Source organism: Nicotiana attenuata, unplaced genomic scaffold (genome assembly GCF_001879085.1).
Source record: "Nicotiana attenuata strain UT unplaced genomic scaffold, NIATTr2, whole genome shotgun sequence".
NCBI classification, from domain to species: Eukaryota; Viridiplantae; Streptophyta; class Magnoliopsida; order Solanales; family Solanaceae; genus Nicotiana; species Nicotiana attenuata.
Window position 1 is genome coordinate 122,147 of NW_017671580.1, and position 20,049 is coordinate 142,195.

General features: G+C 39.5%; 2 protein-coding genes and 1 long non-coding RNA gene across 4 annotated transcripts; 2 read left to right on the forward strand and 1 right to left on the reverse strand.

Annotated features, from left to right (window-relative positions):
* Positions 1 to 1,358: 1,358 nt before the first annotated feature.
* LOC109209089 lies at positions 1,359 to 8,216 on the forward strand. Of its 2 annotated transcripts, none has more exons than XR_002065310.1 (4): positions 1,359 to 1,733; positions 2,750 to 2,865; positions 2,961 to 3,130; positions 6,188 to 8,216. It is a non-coding gene; the product is annotated as an uncharacterized LOC109209089 (long non-coding RNA). The 2 variants fall into 2 exon arrangements; XR_002065309.1 differs by having other exon boundaries at positions 1,368 to 1,733; positions 2,966 to 3,130.
* A 1,729-nt stretch (positions 8,217 to 9,945) lies between these two features.
* LOC109209094 lies at positions 9,946 to 10,401 on the forward strand. Its single transcript, XM_019372276.1, has one exon. The coding sequence runs from the start codon at positions 9,946 to 9,948 to the stop codon at positions 10,399 to 10,401; it is 456 nt and encodes a 151-aa protein (XP_019227821.1).
* Positions 10,402 to 14,189: 3,788 nt separating this feature from the next.
* LOC109209095 lies at positions 14,190 to 14,911 on the reverse strand. Its single transcript, XM_019372277.1, has 2 exons — positions 14,518 to 14,911; positions 14,190 to 14,356 (listed from the first exon to the last, which is right to left on the reverse strand). The coding sequence occupies exons 1-2, from the start codon at positions 14,909 to 14,911 to the stop codon at positions 14,190 to 14,192; spliced, it is 561 nt and encodes a 186-aa protein (XP_019227822.1).
* Positions 14,912 to 20,049: the final 5,138 nt, after the last annotated feature.

The window sequence follows — 20,049 nt, forward strand, 5'->3', positions numbered from 1 at the left end:
TACAAAATCTCATGTCAAATCGATGACAAATACTTTTCACAGAGTGAAAGATTCTTTTGAGAATCCTTATTGTTCTCATTACCACCAAATGATGACGATTATAATTTCGTCTATTGCCACGTCCATATCCATTGATACATTCATAGTAATAATTTTGTCTTCTTTCAGACTTATCACATACTGCTATCACATTCTCTTAAGGGAATGAGAATGGAGCAAATTCAATGGGACGGGTTTTCAATTCTTTGCCCACAATCATACATGAATTTGATCATGGCGAGGCATAGAAATTTTACCACTTCAGGTGGTTATAATTTCTTACAAACTCCATTAGAGTTATAATCAAACTTTGTTGTATTTGCTTGTATTTAAAATCAAAGTATAGAATAAAAGAGAAAAATACGGTAAAATACTTACCTTAAATCCAGAATTTAATCATGAAGGAAGTTTGTGGAATAATTCACAATCATTATGCTCAATCCCAAAGCTTGTACTCAATTGGTTAGAGTCTCGTGTTGATAACGTGTTATGAAACAATAAAAGAAGAAGAATAGTATTGCAGAAAAAAGTAGAGAGAGAGAATTCTTATTGATTTGGGGTGAATTACAATGGAATAGAACCCTCTATTTATAGGGAGAGAGTGACTTAGCCACCAAGTAATAAACCCTAGAATCTCCCTAAATATAGACATTCACCATAAATAAAATTCTATTTACAACATAAAGAAAATTGCATATGCGATAAGAAAAAAGGGACAATAACCACCTGAAGAGGGGGGGGGGGGGGTAGGGGGGTTGGTGAAGAAGAAAGGGATGAGGGGTGAGGAAGAAGGAGGAAGAAGAGAGGCGACCCATCTTTTTATTTATTTTTTTGTTACTTACACGCTTATAAATTGTTTTCTTTTTATTCTTTTGCCATATCAACTATTAAGGGAAAACTAATTCATCCCAATGTATTAGGGGTACACGAATGGAAAACTGAGTGTATTTTGCCTTAATTTTTTTTTGCTATTTTAGTTAGAATCAAGGTGTGTTTGGCATGAAGGAAAATATTTTTTAATTTTTTCATGTTTAATCGGCTTAGATATTTTGAAAAATATTTTTCTCGTGAACTCATTTTTTATTCAATTAAAAAAATTCATTTCCCGAGCAAAAGGATATAAAATATTTTCCAAAACTCTTTTTCAAGCTGTCACACCCTATTCCCCACCGCCACCAACCCCACCTACACCCCAATTACCCACCCTCACCCAAACCACCCACCCCCTATTCCCATCCCAACCCCGACTCACCCAACACCCCCTACCCCACCCCCCTACTCACCCCACCCCTAAAATTTTTTTTATTCACTAACAAATACTAATAAATATTTTGTGAAATTTTATTTTCACCCCTCAACCAAACATAGAAATTCATTTTCCAGAAAAACGTTTTCAAGCAAAATATTTTCCACCAATCACCCAAAACCCTCTTTCCTCTTTTCAAAACTTCATATTGTCCTTTCAATAAATTAATCAAACTTTCTGTATAAAAGTGTAATCACTATAATAGTAGGAGTATTTGTTTCTCACAAGTGCAAGCGATTATCAACTGTCACTTCACTAGAGAGTAAGAGATGTTCTGGAGAAACCAACGATGTCGAAGTGATGTTATTGATTTACCGCTCAGTCGTTCGTATCCACCGCCGTTAGTCTCCGTTGCTCCACCGGTTTGCTTCTTGCTGACAATCTTACGGTAATGTTTCTACTTTTGAGTTGGTTTTCAGTTTGTATTATGGAGGTATGTAATTAAGGGATGCATAGATACCTGAAACCTTTTGCGTCATTCATCATTTGGAGTATGTCACAAATCCTACTCCTTCCTTTCCGATGTAAGGTAAGGCTGCGTGCCATAGACCCTTCTGGTTCAGCCCCCGGACCCGCGCATAGCGGGAGCTTAGTGCACCGGACTGCCCTTTTTTAGTGCTCCACAGAGTTAAGGAACTACTTAACTTTTATATTGTATTAGTGATTGTGGAAGAAAAATATGGAAGTAATGGTTGAAAGGATAGTTTAGTGGAGAAAACATCGTATCAAAGTTTCAAAGATGAATAGTCTAATATATTTGAAAGCTTGAAAGTTGTATAGAAATGGAATCACGTTAGACGTTTTGGCACATCCTGAAATGGAAAAACTTTCATAAAAATTGGAATGAAGGGAGTTGCTAAAAGTTGAAATGATGTTACATTTCAAAGTATTTTAGTCTTTTCAAATAATCCGTTTCAAAAAGAATGACGAAATTCGAAATGCTAGGTCGAGAGTATCCAGTTTAATTAGACATGAATTCTTTAATTTATTGAATTAAGACATATTTAGAAACTACATAAATAGTACTATATGTCACAAATTATTTTGTAATTCAGCATATTATTAAAGAATATGAACAAATTTATAGTCGAAGGAAGAACTGTTTGATCCCCAAATAGTATCAGTGTCATATAAAATAAAACAAAGGAAGTATTGGAGAAGGTGTATGTAACTTCGGTAGTAGAATATTGGAAGTACAAAAGAACTTCGCATTAAATACAGTGATATTTGTTGAGGATGATTCCTACATCTTAATTAGGCGGAGATAACAATTATTAGTCATGAGGGAGCATAGTTATGAATTCATATTGCCTGGCAATGATCCTGTACTTTCCATCTGAAGAATTTGACTCTCTTTAAGAAGGTTTTGACTCTCATTAGCGTTCACTCTTCTGCCCTTTTAAGTTCATATTCCCGCCGCCCACCCGAAAGAGACGAGGAAGACTAACCGCCATCCTGCTTGAACCTTTGCTGCCTGAGTTATATAGCTGACTGCGAGAAGGAAGGTTCAAGATTTTAAGGTTCGGTTGGAATATCTAGAGTTGGCTTACTAATTGAAAATTCATGAATTTAAAATCCTACTTATTACAGGAAAAATGATTTTAAGTTCATAAAGTGCAGGTGAATTACAATCTAATGGTCATAATGGGCCCAAAAGTTTTTCTTGAGGATCCGGTGGTGAATAAAGAGTATATGACACATTGAAAATGTCTTTAGGTAGAGAGTGGTGCTATGGAGATATAAACTGATTTGAGGAAGGCCATCTTCCTGTTGTGCAGCATGATTGTAAGTACTCCTCCATTTCAGCCATCCTATTTCAATTTTATATGCTAAATCTTCATTTGTCGTGTTTCTCTTGCAATATCTAGTGCATTACATTCAAATGCTTTTGTCATTATTAAAAAATAGATATATAGATGCACTTGCTTTTTTGGGAATATTCATGAGATATTTGACTCACATTATGCTTGTCTATAAAATGCCTCTTTATACAAAATGCATTCCTCCAAGCATAGATGTTTCTTAAGGATTTTTATTTTTTGGTTCTAGACATTTTGCGTGAAATAAGGCCTGTCTTATATCGTCTTCTGCATTAGATAGTGTACCACCTATCTAAGCAAAGCATTCAGTAGCTGAGCTGGGCATTTTGCTTTTGATGGGCGTGAATGGTCCATTGGAATCACTTTCTGTTCCTCCTTTCACGTGCACGAGAATATGGACAAGGAAACACTCTCTTGGATCCTTATTTACTTTATTCTTTATGAGCTGCTTAACGACAAAAGATCTTCACAAGAGGCGTCACAAGCTATAAATGGCAGTAATAGTGACAGTAAAGTATTTTAACTGCTACCTGGTGCCAAAAGAGTAATCTGAGTTAACTCTTATTCCTGCTTATATTAGTGTTTGGATGTGTTCATTAGCAACATAAAAAGTTTGTCGGTGGATACTTCCTTCAACTGCTTTCCTTACTGAAAGTGGTGCTGCAGGAGCTGCCGATACTTAGACCTCTTCCAATAGACTGAGCAAATTCTGAAATAGTTTATTTGCTGGATACATCACCCTGTTTCCGAACTTCTTTCTGAAAAGGTCTTTCGTACAACTAGCCTATATTTTACAGTGCTAATTGATGAGAAAAATTAGCTTGTAGCTTATCTATCCGCATTAATTGCTTGTAAAGTTACAAATAGCATGTTTTGCTCCATATCATCTCAACAGTCTGTCTGCCGTAGTATTTCACATCTCTCGAATTTTCTCCTTTCTAATATCTTATGTTATGGTTAATTGTGCAGATTCTATTTGTCAATATAGTTGCAAAACGAAATTTATTTACTTTTTTGGAGTAATAGGCATCTCGTTCTTATGCTTACTAATACTCTAATAGTCTTGTATAAATGAAGTCAAGTTGATCTTCAAACATACAGGCTCTCTAGACTAGTGGGTGCAATCGAAATGCAGAACTTTCTTTCTGTTGTCGTTATTTGCACGAGATAAAATGTTGACAAATTAAACTTTAGACACATTACTTATCAAAAAGGAAAGATCTTTAGAGCTTAGACACATTCTTATTGCTGATATTTGACTCCTGGTGGAAAATCTTTTTAAGTAGAAATCTGCTAACTGAAGAAATATCTACTAATACATCATTGAATATATACAACAACAAAGAGGAGAAATATCATTTGTCCACTATCATTCTTTTCAAGATCGATATTACATTGTTTGTCCAGTATCATTCTTTTCTTGATCTATATACCCTGTATGCCTTTATTGAAAGGTCTATAATATAGTGCCTGCACTTAATCTTATTGTAATATTAGGTAAAACTTCACCTTCACATCTTGTCCGATGTTCTCTGCTTTTTCTAATCAGTGAAATAGATAGTACCTACTTAAAAGCTTCTTATATCTCACCTGGCTGCGTTGGGGTCACTACTGTTGCATCAAGATTTTGTGCCCTGAGAACTCCCATGGGTTATATTGCATCATCTTTGCTAAATCAGCATTCAATGTGAACTGTTGCTCTTTTTCTTAGTATCTTTTTTTTTCTACAAATATTTCTTGTCTTCGATATATAAACAAAGAGTTCTTTTCCTACTTTGTAAAATATCTCTCTTATTTTTGTGCGAAAGTAGGTATGCTCTTTAATAGAATCTATAAGTAAGCTATGTATCTATCCAGAAAGCTTCTTGTTGTATATGTTAGTTTCAATGACTAGCATTGGAGCATGCTAAAGGATGAACTTCTTGGAGTATTAGCAATATGTTTCATCCATGCTTTTGGAGTAATAACTGTGAACTTAAAAGTGGTTTTTCATTTCTAAATCTCCTTGTTCCTGTAATCTTCCAGTGAGGTTGCATTGGATTCCACAGCTTTTGAATGCACAAAAGTGTTAAACTACACTGCCCTCTCGCTAGATTGTCTTAATTAAAGGGCCATATCTAACTTTAAAAATAATCTGAGCTACCCTGTAGTTTCATATGCTGTTAGAAAAATGTTGTACCTTATGTTGGTTAGTTCACTATTGATTTTAATGGTATTGCCAAGTGGCTTTTTAAAGAACTCATATTGCTTGTATTCTCTATGTTATATCAAAGTACTTAATTTATGTTTTCTCCAGAGAAATCTTAATAGAAAGGGGATAATTGATCATTGAAAAATATGAAGTAATTAGGGGTCAGAAAATAATACATGTATGTCATTGTTTATTTATTTTACTAGTTCATTTCCAAGTAAAAACGAACGCATGAAACTCTAAATGTTGCTTCATCATTAACTAATATAAAGAAAAGAATATAGGAATGAACTAATTCATAAACTAACGGCAATAGGTAAACATACAGACCTGAGGTGAGGCCATGACATTGGTATTCTAGGGCGTTTCCCTAGCATTACCACTGTCCATCTTTTTCTTTTTCTTTCTTTTGTTTCTATTTTCATTCTCTTATTCTTCGCATTGCAACTTTACAGAGTATTGATAAACATTGTCTGTTTCATGCTATCTTATGTGACGAATTTCCAATGCCTGGTCTCAAACCACTCATCTTAATTTTGGCTTATATCCTTCTTCGCGACAGCTTCTGTTGGTAATTCTTCCTATTACTATTATTTGAATACCATGAAACAAGTGCATATTAGTGGATGAAAGATCATTTTAGATTACAAACAGCTATAAACTATGCCTTTTATAAAACTTAGTAAAGTTAGAACCAGATGAAGAAACTGACCAGGCAACATTAAAGTATCACAACAGAACTGCAAATCGATTCTCATAAAGTAATATAGATATGTTGATACTTTATTTCTCAGTGCTTATTCCTATGAACTTTTTTGTTTCAAACAACAGAAGTCTCTGAATTGCGACAACACAAGCAACACTCATACTTAAACTTCCAACAACCTTGAGCTTGGACCGAGTCCAGGAAAAAGCATTGCTTCAGCTGCATGGAGGTGGCTGAGGTTTCTTTGCTTTCATTTGGTCTGCAGCAGGACTGGGGCCAAGGGTAAGTTCAAGTTCAGGTATTTGATTAATTCTTGCTGCTGCTAGTTTCTGTTTTAGCTCAGTATACAAAGCCTGGTTCTCCTGTCTGAGCCGTTGAGCAGTCTTCCTTAGCCTGTCATTCTCCCTCATAATCTGAATATTCTGCCAGTACAGGTCTAAATTCTGTTTCTCCATAAATCAAATGCTTGAGTTGGCCTGAAACGGAAGAACCATCAAGAATTATGAAGGTGTTTGCATGATATATTTGGAAAACATAGCCTAACATAGTATGTAAAAAAGAGCAGATGATGAAATAGTAAACTTCTTCTCTTATCTATATATGCATGGCATAAGTTTATACGCAGCATTACAGAAAATTAAAAAGAAGTTATAGAAGATAGAGATGATCAAATAGTGATTTCCATGGTAAAAAAGAGATGGAATTGTAAATGAAAAACAACAATAAGATTGGATTCCAATCTGTCTCATGATATTTGAGTCAAGGAGAGCGAGAGTCTCTGGACATTTCATAGGGTACTCGATACACTTTAAGAAAATAACCAGCTCCAAAGAGGGGAAGCACATCATCATTTGATCAAAATAGGGGAATGGAATGAAGGAAAACTAGTTTTGGAAGAACACTAAAATTTTCTCTATATGGCATTTACTTACTATAGAGAACAGACTCCAAACCTTCAGATCAAAAGCTGTTAGGGACAACTGGTTTTGGTTGGAGTCTCTTTGCGATACGTGCTTATTTATACTATTATGTCACTTGTACGATGGACAAAGAAATACTAGAAGCAGCACACACGAGAATGGCGCGCCTTGTTCAAGAAATGCTCCAGAAACCAACTTGCAAAGCCCCCTTTTATTCTCCTTTATCCTCACATAAAAACACGTCACATTTTTAGTTAAGAATACACTTCATTGATGATTCTATTACAAGGAAAGAAGAATGTTGGTTTTTGCATGTGGATTTTGCTTGTTTAGTTATGCAAAATTTGTTAGAAAAAGCAGCATAAAATATGACATTCCTGAAGAAGCAAATGGCCTGAGTAAAGGGAGAAATAGCATGGGAGACAGCAAGAAAGTGATTTGTGAGAATTTTGATGTTCATGAGAGGAACCTGAATGTGAGTAGGAAAATAATAAGCATTCAATGACTTTTACAGAACTAACTCGTGTTTATTAAAGTGATTTGCCTAATGTTTGAGTAGATCAACAATAATTACAAGGAGTAGTATTTTAATACTAGTAACTAGTAAACTTTGGCTACCTTATGTGGTTTTTCCGGAATTACAAGAGAATCCCTTCATTTTTAGAACATCGCTGTTTAATTCATTACCTATAAAAGAGAATAATAAATGGTTTAAATAAAAAGAAAGAAACAGAGAAGGAAAATCTTGGGCAGCTGGTAAGAATGCAATAACTATTTTTCTTTGCTTATGTTTTGGAGAGTACTGGAATCCATTAAGTATTATTTTTCTGTGTTTTTATTTTGGAGAGCTTGAAAAACGTCGAAGGAAATTTTGAAATCTGTTACCAGCTAATTTTTGTTGAAAGTATTTTCGAATTACAATGTCACATTATAAGAAAGGGTCTTGAGTCATTTGTTGTTCACATGTTATAGATTAACAATAATACCATTCTTCCTTGATAACTATTTTGTGACTCAGGTATAAGTTATCAACCTTGTCTCAGGTAGCACTTATTTGCTTACATAGAGAAACGATGGGAACTTATTTTCTATGCCAAACTTGTAATTAGATAGCAAAGAAACCATATTCTTACAAAGCCACGGCAAGAACTTTTGGAGAAAACTGCATAGGTGCATTCAAATCCTTGAAGGCTGGCAGATATGATATAAAAATTTTATTTCTCATTGAATGTCATTTTTAAAGAGTCAATGGTCAGTGACCACCTAAAGGAAAATCAGCGCCATGTAGTTATTCTCTGTTTGACTATAAACCTTAGGTCAAAATAGAAATAATGGATGGGGTATTCTTTCTTAGTTTTCTGTAATTCCAATTGGTAACAATGGTTATTTTATTTATGAAGCTATCCAATTGCAATACGGATTCGATGTTTATGAATGAAACAGAAAATAAGTTTCAGTATAAATGCATATAGTTTTTCAATAATTAGAAGCCGTGTCGATAGTGCACTATTTATGAACTTATACTCTTGTGAATGAGGGTAAATTTTATCGGTGGTCATTCAACTTTGAGTTTGTAATACAGAAGTCCTTTTTCTATTTTTGTTACATAAAAATCATTTAACTTGAGTTTATAACACAAAGTCATTTCTCTATTTTTGGTCACATAAAAGTCATTCAACTTTGACAAGGTAACCAAAAAATAAATATCACCGAATTTTATATTTTATACTGAAAATATGACATAACACTCTAAATAAGTTTATTATACTTGGGATAATTTGAGAAACCTCTTTCCAGGTTTCGTTAATCCTTTTTTTTTTTTTTTTTTTTTTTTTTTCCAAAAGGGATAACTCAAATTAGAACCGTAACATAATCAAGTCATAGTAGACTCACAAACACTTGTTCTTGATTAAGACTAGATAGTGAATATCTATTACAAGAGTTCAATACTACATCTCAATTCATTTGAGATGGGTGATTCTTAAGCACAATGTGCCTTGGAGGGAAACATGCAATGGAAACACATTGGTGACAAAGTGGTATCTCTTATTCCTAGAATAAAAAGCATTCCAATTAAGTGGATGAAATCTAGGGATGGCAATGCGGCGGGGCGGGTGCGGGTGCGGGTGCGTGGCGAGTTTGGAAAAACCCACAAAAATTTCTGCCCGCCCCGCTTGGACCCGCCCGTCCCGCCCCACTTAATTTTTCTTTTCTTTTTCTTTAATTTTTTCCTAAAACAAAATAGTTTGACATTTTATTATTTTATAAAATGGAGGGTTTAATAAAATCACATAAACATAAAACTAAGAGAGTATTATGCTGATCTTCCAAAATAAATGGGTTACTATCATTTCCTATTACTAATACGATATCTTGACTTATATAATATCCTTTTGGTGAGACTTATGCAAATTGGTTAATTATAAATCAAATAAATTCTAAAATGCACATTTGGAATCAGAAAAATAGAGTATGAAATAAGGAAAGCATATATTTGATTCAGCGTAATTCATGTTAATTTACTTGATTATAGTTGTTACTTTCTGTTAATTACTTTAGTCTCGCATCTTAATTAGTGTTTGGTATGAGAAATTTTGGTCCATCCACATTTTCATACTCTCTTTTAATTAATTGCCCCAAAAATAGGTCCTGCTCATAAAAGACCAAGTTATTCTAAGATGCCAAGTTAGGAATTAAGATTGATTTTACGATGAAATGGATAAATTTAATTCAAGTCAGCTTTTTATATTAAATTAAAAAAATGTGAAATTGTAGTTGAAATGATTGCTTTGTTTTAAAAAAGCTAAAATTCCGCATTGAACCCGCATTAAACCCGCAACTCGCCCCGCCCCGCTTTGAAAATTTAAAAATTGTTTTAACCCGCCCCGCACCCACATATGAGTAAACCCGCCCCGCCCCGTATCAAACAAAACCCGCACCGCTCTGCCCCATTGCCATCTCTAATGAAACCTCCAGCAAACTGGATAAAAGTGAACATAGATGGGAGTAGTTTTAATGATGGAAGAACAGGAGCAGGGGGCATAGTAAGAGATCACGAAGCTAAGTTAGTGATGGCTTTCTCACAACAACTTGACATTGAAACAAATAATTATTCCGAGGCAAAGGCAGCTTGGTTTGAAGTTCATTGGTGTTTGAGTAATGGATATTTCAATATCATTCTTGAATGTGACTCCATGCTAATCATTCACATGTTGCAAGGAAAAACAAATATACCATGGCATCTACAACCGATTGTCAAACAAGTAAAGAAGATGGTTGAACAAGGTAACAACAATATTAAATTCAGTCATTGTTTTAGGGAAGGGAATCAAGTGGCTGATGTGATGGCAAAATTGGGAGCAAATGGATACGACATGGTGATTTCTGACCCTGGAGATTTACCTAGGCAGGCTTTGTGATGTTTAAGGTTGGATATGGCATATGCCATCTTTTAGTGCCTGTTGGAGTTGGATAAATTCATCGGAAGTGCACATAGGTCTGTAATAATAGGAAAAGGAGTATATTTTGTAAAGAGCTAATATAGTATTTTGTCATCTCAATGGATATGTCCATTTTAACTTGGAGGCATGACTCATGAACATGTACATTCTCCTTTTTGTTGTATTAGATTTTTTTTAAGCTATAGAGGGCACTGCCACCATACGGCAGAAACAATTAAAAAAAAATAAAAATACACCACCCTGGGTGTAGAATACTTAAATTTATCTTCACAAAATATACGCTTAAGGACGTATGACGGCTAGAGTTAAAAGAAATTCTCTGTATCTTGGGAGGGCAATTAGGTTGGGACCAAGGGACTCATCCGCTTAGTGAATATTCGTAGTTGAAAGAGATTCGCTTCTGCGACTTGAAGAAAATTCGTTACGTTAATAAGTTATCTTTGTTTTACGCATTACGCATTGTGAATACCGTATACGGTCGAAATCGGGTATGTCCGATTTCGCAGGCTCGAGGAATTGCCTCGAGAATAAGCTCAAAACGGACCTGGCTCGAGCCCCATGGCAGAGTATAGAAGTTGAGGATCGAAGTGCTCGTTGAAAACCAAGGCCGAGTATGACCAACCTCGAGTAAGGTAAAATAACGGAATGGCAAGATATAAGCAACCAACCGAAGGTTTCGGCGGAAATCTCATAATAGATCATACCAAGCGGTTATCAGCGCCAATCACGGGATTTATTTCCGTTATTAGAGTTATACCTTATTTAGGATTCCTCTACTATATAAAGAGGGACCCCATTCATTTGTAATAATGACACATTCCCTGATAAATAATACACACGCTTCTCTCTGTTTACTCATTATTCTCCATTGTTCTTTATTGTTCTTGCTGCTTGATCTTGAGACTGTTTCGAATCGAGGTCGATACACTGCCACATCAGTAGTTTGATTTGTTTTATCTTCTAATTCATTTACTTAATTCATTATTTATCAATTGGTATTGAATTAAATCACGTATCCTTAAAACCACAATACAAGTTTAATTGTTACTCAAATTTTAGGGTAAACAGTTTGACGCCCACCGTGGGGCTAAGGATAATAGTGATTGTTTCAATGCTGATTCTGATAACACACGTTATTTTCACACTTGTTCTTGTCAAGTATTTTTGCTCTCAAGTTAAAGCATGTCAAACTCACAAAACGCACCAGTACATGATGATGATGGTCTCGGATTTCACGGGGAAAACGACAATGTAATTGCCCCAGGAGCCGGGGTGCCACTGGCTAATCTCGGGGGAGTACTGGTCGCCAATCCCGTCGACATCAATTCGCACGTTGCTCTAATGCGGACCTAGGCGCGGACCCCGAAGGGAGTATACGCAGGGAAGGCCGATCTGGTGGCCAAGGTACACAGGGCAGAGAAGACGGGAGAGTTAGTCTCCAGGTAATATTCGAGATGTTGCAGGCTCAGCAGGCCGCTATTGCTCATCTTCAAAGTCAACATAGAACTCCGAGTGTGGTCGAGCTGGAGATCACCTGCCGTACCGAGCCAGTGCCAGAAAGGTCGAATGGTAACGGATCAGGGACTGACCCTACAATTATGAAAATGCTCGAGGAGCTCACCAAAAGAATTGAGTTGGCGGAGAAGAAAATCTAAGATAATGATAAAAAAGTGGAAACATATAATTTCCGAGTTGATCAGATACCGGGGGCACCCCCGATCTTGAATGGGTTGGATTTAAAAAAGTTCGTGCAAAAGCCTTTTCCTCAAACCGTTGCTCCAAAGCCTATTCATAAGAAGTTCCATATGCCGGATATACCTAAATACAACGGGACCACCTATCCTAATGAACACATCACTTCGTACACATGCGAAATTAAAGAAAATGACTTAGATGATGATGAGATTGAGTCCGTTATGCTGAAAAAATTTGGGGAAACTTTTTCAAAGGGAGCAATGATTTGGTATCACAACCTACCGCCAAATTCCATCGATTCATTTGCCATGTTAGCAGATTCTTTCGTGAAGGCACACGCCGGGGCCATAAAGGTCGCAACTAGAAAATTGGACGTTTTTAAGATAAGACAAAGGGAAAACGAAATGCTAAGGGAGTTCGTATCCCGATTTCAAATGGAACGCATGGAGTTGCTACCGGTCACAGATGATTGGGCCGTTCAAGCTTTCACCCAATGGATAAACGAGCGGAGTTCGATAGCATCACGACATTTGAAACAAAATTCGGTCAAGTATCCAGTTGTAACTTGGGCAGATGTGCACAATCGATATCAATCGAAGATCAGGGTCGAGGACGACCAATTATGAGCCCTTTCCGGTTCAGTATATCCAAATAGGTTAGCAGTTAAAACCCCGAGGGACGTCGACAGGGAACCAAGTTCGCACAGGGAACGATATCAACCAACAACAACAACAACAACAACAAACCCAGTTTGATCCCAACATATGGGGTCTGGGGAGGGTAGTCTGTACGCAGACCTTACCCCTACCTAATGCAGGTAGAGAGGCTGTTTCCAATAGACCCTCGGCTCAGGAAGGGCAAGAAGAAAAAGAGGGAAGCAAGGAAGGAAAACAGTATCCAATAATAGCAACACGGAATACAATACCTGAGGCGAACAAAATCACATGCAGTGATAAAAAGCAAAGAATATGAAGGGAAATGCATGCTATTAAACCTATCCGTGAACACTATAAACTACCTACTAACCTTCTACCTTAATCCTCGACCTCCACACCCTCCTATCAAGTGTCATGTCCTCAGTGAGCTGAAGCAGCGCCATGTCCTGCCTAATCACTTCTCCCCAGTACTTCTTAGGCCTACCTCTACCCCTCCTCAAACTCTCCATGGCCAACCTCTCACACCTCCTGACAGGGGCATCAATGCTTCTTCTCCTATCATGTCCGAACCATCTCAGCCGTGACTCCCGCATCTTGTCCTCCACGGAGGCTACTCCCACTCTGTCCCGGATAGCTTCATTCCTAATTCTATCTCTCCTGGTACACCCACACATCCATCTCAACATCCTCATCTCTGCTACTCTCATCTTCTGCACGTGGGAGTTCTTTACTGGCCAACACTCAGCCCCATACAGCATAGCGGGTCGAACTACCACTCGATAAAACTTACCCTTAAGTCTTAACGGCACATTCTTATCACATAGAACACCGGAAGCGAGCCTCCACTTCATCCACCCCGCTCCGATGCGATGTGTGACATCTTCATCAATCTCCCCGTTACTCTGGATAATAGACCCGACATACTTAAAACTCGCTCTCTTGGAGATAAGTTGAGCATCAAGCTTAACCTCTACGTCTGCATCATGGGTCTTACTGAATTTGCACTCCAAGTATTTGGTCTTGGTTCTACTTAGTCTGAAACCTTTAGACTCCAAGGTCTGTCTCCAAAACTCCAACCTCGCGTTAACTCCGCTACGCGTCTCGTCTATCAACACTATATTATCAGCAAATAGCATGCACCAAGGAATCTCCCCTTGGATGTGACGCGACAGTACATCCATCGCCAAGGCAAACAAAAATGGGCTAAGAGCCGATCCCTGGTGCAACCCCATCACCGCAGGGAAATGGTCCGAGTCATCACCCATAGTCCTCACCCGAGTCTTAGCGTCATCACACATATCCTTAATCACCCTAATGTACGCTACCGGAACGCCGCTAACCTCCAAACACCTCCACAGGACCTCCCTCGGAACTTTATCGTATGCCTTCTCAAGGTCAATAAACACCATATGTAAATCCTTCTTCCTTTCCCTTTACTGCTCCACTAAACTCCTTACCAGATGAATCGCTTCCGTAGTCAAAGGCCTCGGCATGAATCCAAACTGATTCACGGAAATAGACACGCACCTCCTTACCCTGGCCTCCACCACTCTCTCCCAAACCTTCATAGTGTGACTCAATAACTTGATACCTCTATAATTGTTGCAATTTTGGTTATCACCCTTGTTCTTGTAAAGCAGAACCATTTTACTCCACCTCCATTATTCGGGCATCTTCTTTGCCTTAAAAATAACATTAAACAGCCTAGTGAGCCACTCCAAACCTGCCCGCCCCGCGCTCTTCCAGAATTCCACCGGGATTTCATCTGGCCCCGCTGCTCTACCCGTGCACATCTTACGTATCGCTCCTTCCACCTCCTCTACCGTAATCTGCATGCAGTACCCAAAATCCCGCCGACTCTCGGAGTGCTCCAACTCACCCAGCACAATGCATCTATCCCCCTCCCCATTCAACAGTTTATGGAAGTATGTCTGCCATCTTCTCCTAATGAGTGCCTCGTCCATCAACACTTTACCATCCTCATCCTTGATGCACTTGACGTGGTCTAAGTCACGGGCTTTCCTCTCCCTCATCTTGGCCAACCGGTACAACCTCTTGTCCCCACCTTTGCCCTCAAGCTCCTCGTACAAGTGAGCAAATGCTGCGTTCTTAGCCATCGTAACTGCTAACTTTGCCTCTTTCTTTGCCTTTATGTAACACTCCCGATAAGTCCTTTTTTCCTACTCGTTTTTACTCTCTACTAGCTTCAAATAAGCAGCTTTCTTAGCTTCCACTTTACCTTGAACCTCTCCATTCCACCACCAGTCCCCTTTATGACCCCAGGAGAACCCTTCGTGACCCCTAAGACCTCTCTAGCAGCTACCCTAATGCAATCCGCAGTCACGGAACACATACTAGACGCTTCCCCCATACTCATCCAGGCCCTCATAGCCAACAACTTCTCCCCTACCTCCCGAGCTTTGTCCTTGGTCAAGTTACCCCACTTGATCTTAGGTTGCCTGCACCCCGCCCTCTTCCTCCTACTCCTCTTGATCTCCAGGTCCATAACTAGGAGCCTATGCAGAGTCGTGAGGTGCTCAAGCGGGATGACCTTGCAGTCAGTGCACAGACCTTTATCGCTTTTCCTGCAGAGAAGGTAATCAATCTGAGTCTTGCCCATTGAATTTCGAAAAGTGACCACGTGCGCTTCCCTCTTCGGGAAACTCGAGTTAGCTATAACCAATTCAAAAGCTCTAGCAAACTCCAACAGTGAATTACCGCCCTCATTCCTATCCCCAAAATCGTACCCACCATGCACATCATCATAACCCCTAGAACTAGCCCCAATATGACCATTGAAATCTCTGCCAATGAACAACTTCTCTGTGTGCGGGATACTACGCACCATCTCGTCCAAATCATCCCAAAATTGCTTCTTGACCTCCTGGTTCAAACCTACCTGAGGAGCGTATGCACTAATCATGTTTACAATAAACCCACCAACTACCAACTTAATACCCATCAACGATATCAACCATATACCGTAGATTGAAGGAACAATGGCTCGGGACTCAATCCCTCCCGAAATGATCGAAGGAACGATCGAGGATAAAATTCTCGGGGACTTATGAGTAAAAGCGGTTTTGATAAGAATGCTGATCCCGTAGAGGCACCTAGGTTATCAGAATATAACTTTAGCGTCGATGCATCAGGCATTGTATCAGCAATCGGAAGGATCAAAGATACTAGATGGTCCAGACCTATACAAACCGATCCTTCCCAAAGAAACCCAAATTTGATGTGCAAGTATCATGGCACGCATGGTCACAAGACCGAGGATTGCATGCAATGAAGGGAAGAGGTAGCCCTTCTATTCAAAGAGGGCCATCTTCGAGAGTTCCTTAGCGATTGAGCCAAGAATCATTTCAGGGACAGAGACGCCAACAGGAAAAATGAACAACATGTCATTCATATGATCGTCGCGGGGTCGATATTCCACAAGGGCCCGTGTTCAAAAGTACTAAGGCATCAATTACTAGCGAGAAGCGGAACCGGGATTATGTACCGAGGACTCCTTATCATTCAACGACGAAGAAGCAGAAGACATTTCTCAACCACACTATGACGCTCTGGTAATTTCTATCTTATTAAATAAAGTTCAAGTTAAGCGTGTTTAGTGGATCCAGGTAGCTAGGCGAATATCATCCGATCGAGGGTCATGGAGCAACTCGGCCTACAAGATCAAACTGTGCTCGCAACTCGAATCTTAAACGGCTTCAACATGGCCAGTGAAACGAATAAAGGGGAGACTACTCTACCGATAAACGTGGCTGGAACCATTCAAGATACCAAGTTCCACGTGATCGAGGGCGACATGTGATACAATGCCCTACTCGGAAGGTCATGGATTCACAATATGAGGGCAGTCCCTTCGACTCTCCACCAAATGATGAAATTCCCAACGTTGGACGATGTGAAAACAGTGTACGGGGAGCAGCATGCTGCAAAGGAAATATTTGCAGTCAACGAGGTAGTACCAGTATCGATAGAAAGGTCGGACATCAAAGGTAAACAGGAAACCAAATAGCAATCACAACCACCAGCCTCGACCGGATCGGGAAAGTAGGAGATAGAAGAAGAAGAAGAGGAGGATTTTCTAACCCCTCGAACCTTTATTGTTCCCGAAGACTCCGACGCCACCAAATCAACGGTCAAAAAGCTGTAACAGGTTATATTGATAGAGTACATGCCCGAGCGAAAGGTATACCTGGGAACGGAGTTAACCCCCGAACTCAGGAAAAAAATTATTCAATTTCTTATTAATAACATGGATTGTTTTGCTTGGTCCCATTTAGACATGATAGGGTTCCCACCAGAGATAACAACACATCGTCTAAGCCTTGTCCCCAGGTTCAAACCGGTGAAACAAAAGAGAAGGTCCCAGTACGATGTAAAGCACACATTCATATAGGATGAGGTAACTAAACTTCTCAAAATAGGGTCTATTGGGGAGATGAAATACCCCGAATGGTTAGCCAACGTAGCCGCAGTCCCTAAAAAGGGAACAAACTTGGGATGTGTTTAGATTATAAGGATTTGAACAAGGCATGGCCTAAAGATTCTTTTCCACTGCCTAACATTGATCGCATGATCGATGCTACGGCTGGCCACGAGATCTTTACCTTTCTCGATGCCTATTCCGGGTAAAATCAAATTCAGATGAACCTAGGAGACCAGGAAAAGACCTCATTTATCACCAAGTATGGAACATATTGTTATAATGTAATGCCCTTCGGCCTAAAAAATGCAGGAGTTACTTACCAACGCCTAGTAAATAAGATGTTCGAAGAACAAATAAGCAAGACAATGGAAGTTTATATTGATGACATGCTAGTTAAGGCCCTACGCGCAGAGGACTATTTGGCTCATTTGCAGGAAACGTTCGAGATCTTAAGGAAATATAACATGAAACTCAAACCCGATAAATGTGATTTCAGGGTTGGTTCGGGCAAATTCCTGGGCTTCATGGTGTCGAATCGGGGGATCGAGATCAACCCCGATAAAATCAAGGCCATCGAGGACATCACCGTCATAGACAGTGTAAAAGCCGTGCAAAGGCTTACTGGACGGATAAATGCTTTAGGCCGATTTATCTCGAGGTCATCGGATCCGCCACAAATTTTTCTCTTTACTTAAAAAGAAGAACGATTTCACCTGGACCCCGGAGTGCCAATAAGCATTAGAGGGATTAAAGCAATACCTGTCGAGCCCACCACTGCTTCACACTCCGAAGGCAGATGGGAAACTTTACTTATACTTAGCAGTATCGGAAATCGTGATAAGTGGTGTCCTAGTTCGAGAAGACCAAGGTACGCAATTTCCCTTTTGCTATGTAAGTCGAACCTTAGGAGAATCAGAAACTAGATATCCACACATAGAGAAATTAGCACTTGCACTAATAAGCACTTCTAGAAAGTTAAAACCATACTTCCAATGTCACACCATATGTGTGTTAACCACTTACCACTTTCTAATATTTTTCACAAGCCCGAACTTTCGGGTCGATTGGCCAAATGGGCCATCGAACTCAGTGGGTACGATATTGAGTATCAACCCCGAACGGCCATCAAGTCTCAAGTTTTAGCGGACTTCGTGGTCGATTTCATGCCAACCCTCGTACCTGAAGTTGAAAAGGAACTTTTTTTAAAATCGGGCACATCATCGGGGGTATGGACCCTTTTCACAGACAGTGCTTCTATTGTGAAGGGGTCCGGGCTAGGCATCGTTTTGAAGCCACCCAAAGGTAGCACTATTAGGCAGTCTATCAAAACTTCTAGGTTGACTAACAATGAGGCCGAGTATGAGGCCATGATTGCAGGTCTCGAGCTAGCTAAAAGCTTGGGGGCAGAAGTCATTGAAGCCAAGTGTGACTCTTTATTGGTGGTGAACCAAGTAAACAAAAGCTTCGAAGTTCGAGAAGATAGAATGCAAAGGTATTTGGACAAGCTATAGGTAACTTTGCACCGCTTCAAGGAGTGGACTCTAGACCATGTACCTCGAGAACAAAATAGTGAGGCTGATGCACTTGAAAATTTGGGGTCATCGATCGAGGAAGACGAGATCAGCCCAGGGATTGTCGTCCAACTATCAAGATCTGTGATCGAGGAAGGTCATGCCGAAATAAACTCTACAAGCTTGACCTGGGATTGGAGGAATAAATATATCGAATATTCAAAAAACGGAAAAGCTCCCATCGGACCCTAAAGAGTCGAGGGCCCTTCGAACCAAGCTGCTCAATTCACATTGGATGAAGATGGAACATAATATAGAAGGACATTCGATGGACCACTGGCGGTATGTTTAGGGCCGGCGGACACCGATTATGTTTTACGAGAGGTCCATGAAGGCATTTGTGGGAACCACTCCGGCGCCGAATCTTTGATTCACAAAATCATTAGAGCAGGGTACTACTGGGATAGCATGGAAAAAGACACTAAGGATTTTGTTCGAAAATGTGATAAATGTCAAAGGTTTCCATCAGCTTAGAAAGCAACTTCATTCAGTCTTATCCCCATGGCCATTCATGAAATGGGGGATGGATGACATCGGCCCTCTGCCAACGGCCCTAGGTAAAGCTAAATTCATTTTGTTTATGAATGACTACTTTTCTAAATGGGTGGAAGCACAGTCCTTCGAGAAGGTCAGAGAAAAAGAAGTTATAGACTTCATCTGGGACCACATCGTGTGTCAATTCGAGATACCTGCCGAAATAGTATGTGACAACGGAAAGCAATTGGTCGGTAGCAAGATAATGGAGTTCCTCGAAGAACAAAAAATAAAAAGGATCTTATCGATACCGTATCACCCAAGCGGAGATGGGGCCGAATCGACGAACAAAACTATCATATCAAAACTTAAAGAAAAGGTTGAACGATGCTATGGTGAAATGGAGAGAAGTTCTACTCGAAGTCCTTTGGGCTTATCGAACGACATCGAAGTCCAGCACGGGGGCAACCCCGTTCTCCTCAGTATATGGCTTCGAGGCCTTAATTCCAGTTGAGGTCGGGGAACCTAGCGCCGGATTTCAACATGCAATGGAGGAATCAAATCACGAGGCTACGAATACTAGCCTCGAACTATTGGATGAAAAACGAGAAGCTACGCTTGTTCGGATGGCTGCACAGAAGCAAAGAATCGAGAGATATTACAATAGAAGAGCCAACCTTCGCCACTTCGGAATTGGGGACTTAGTTCTTAGGAAAGTCACCCTCAATACTCGAGACCCAAACGAAGGGAAACAAGGCCCAAATTGGGA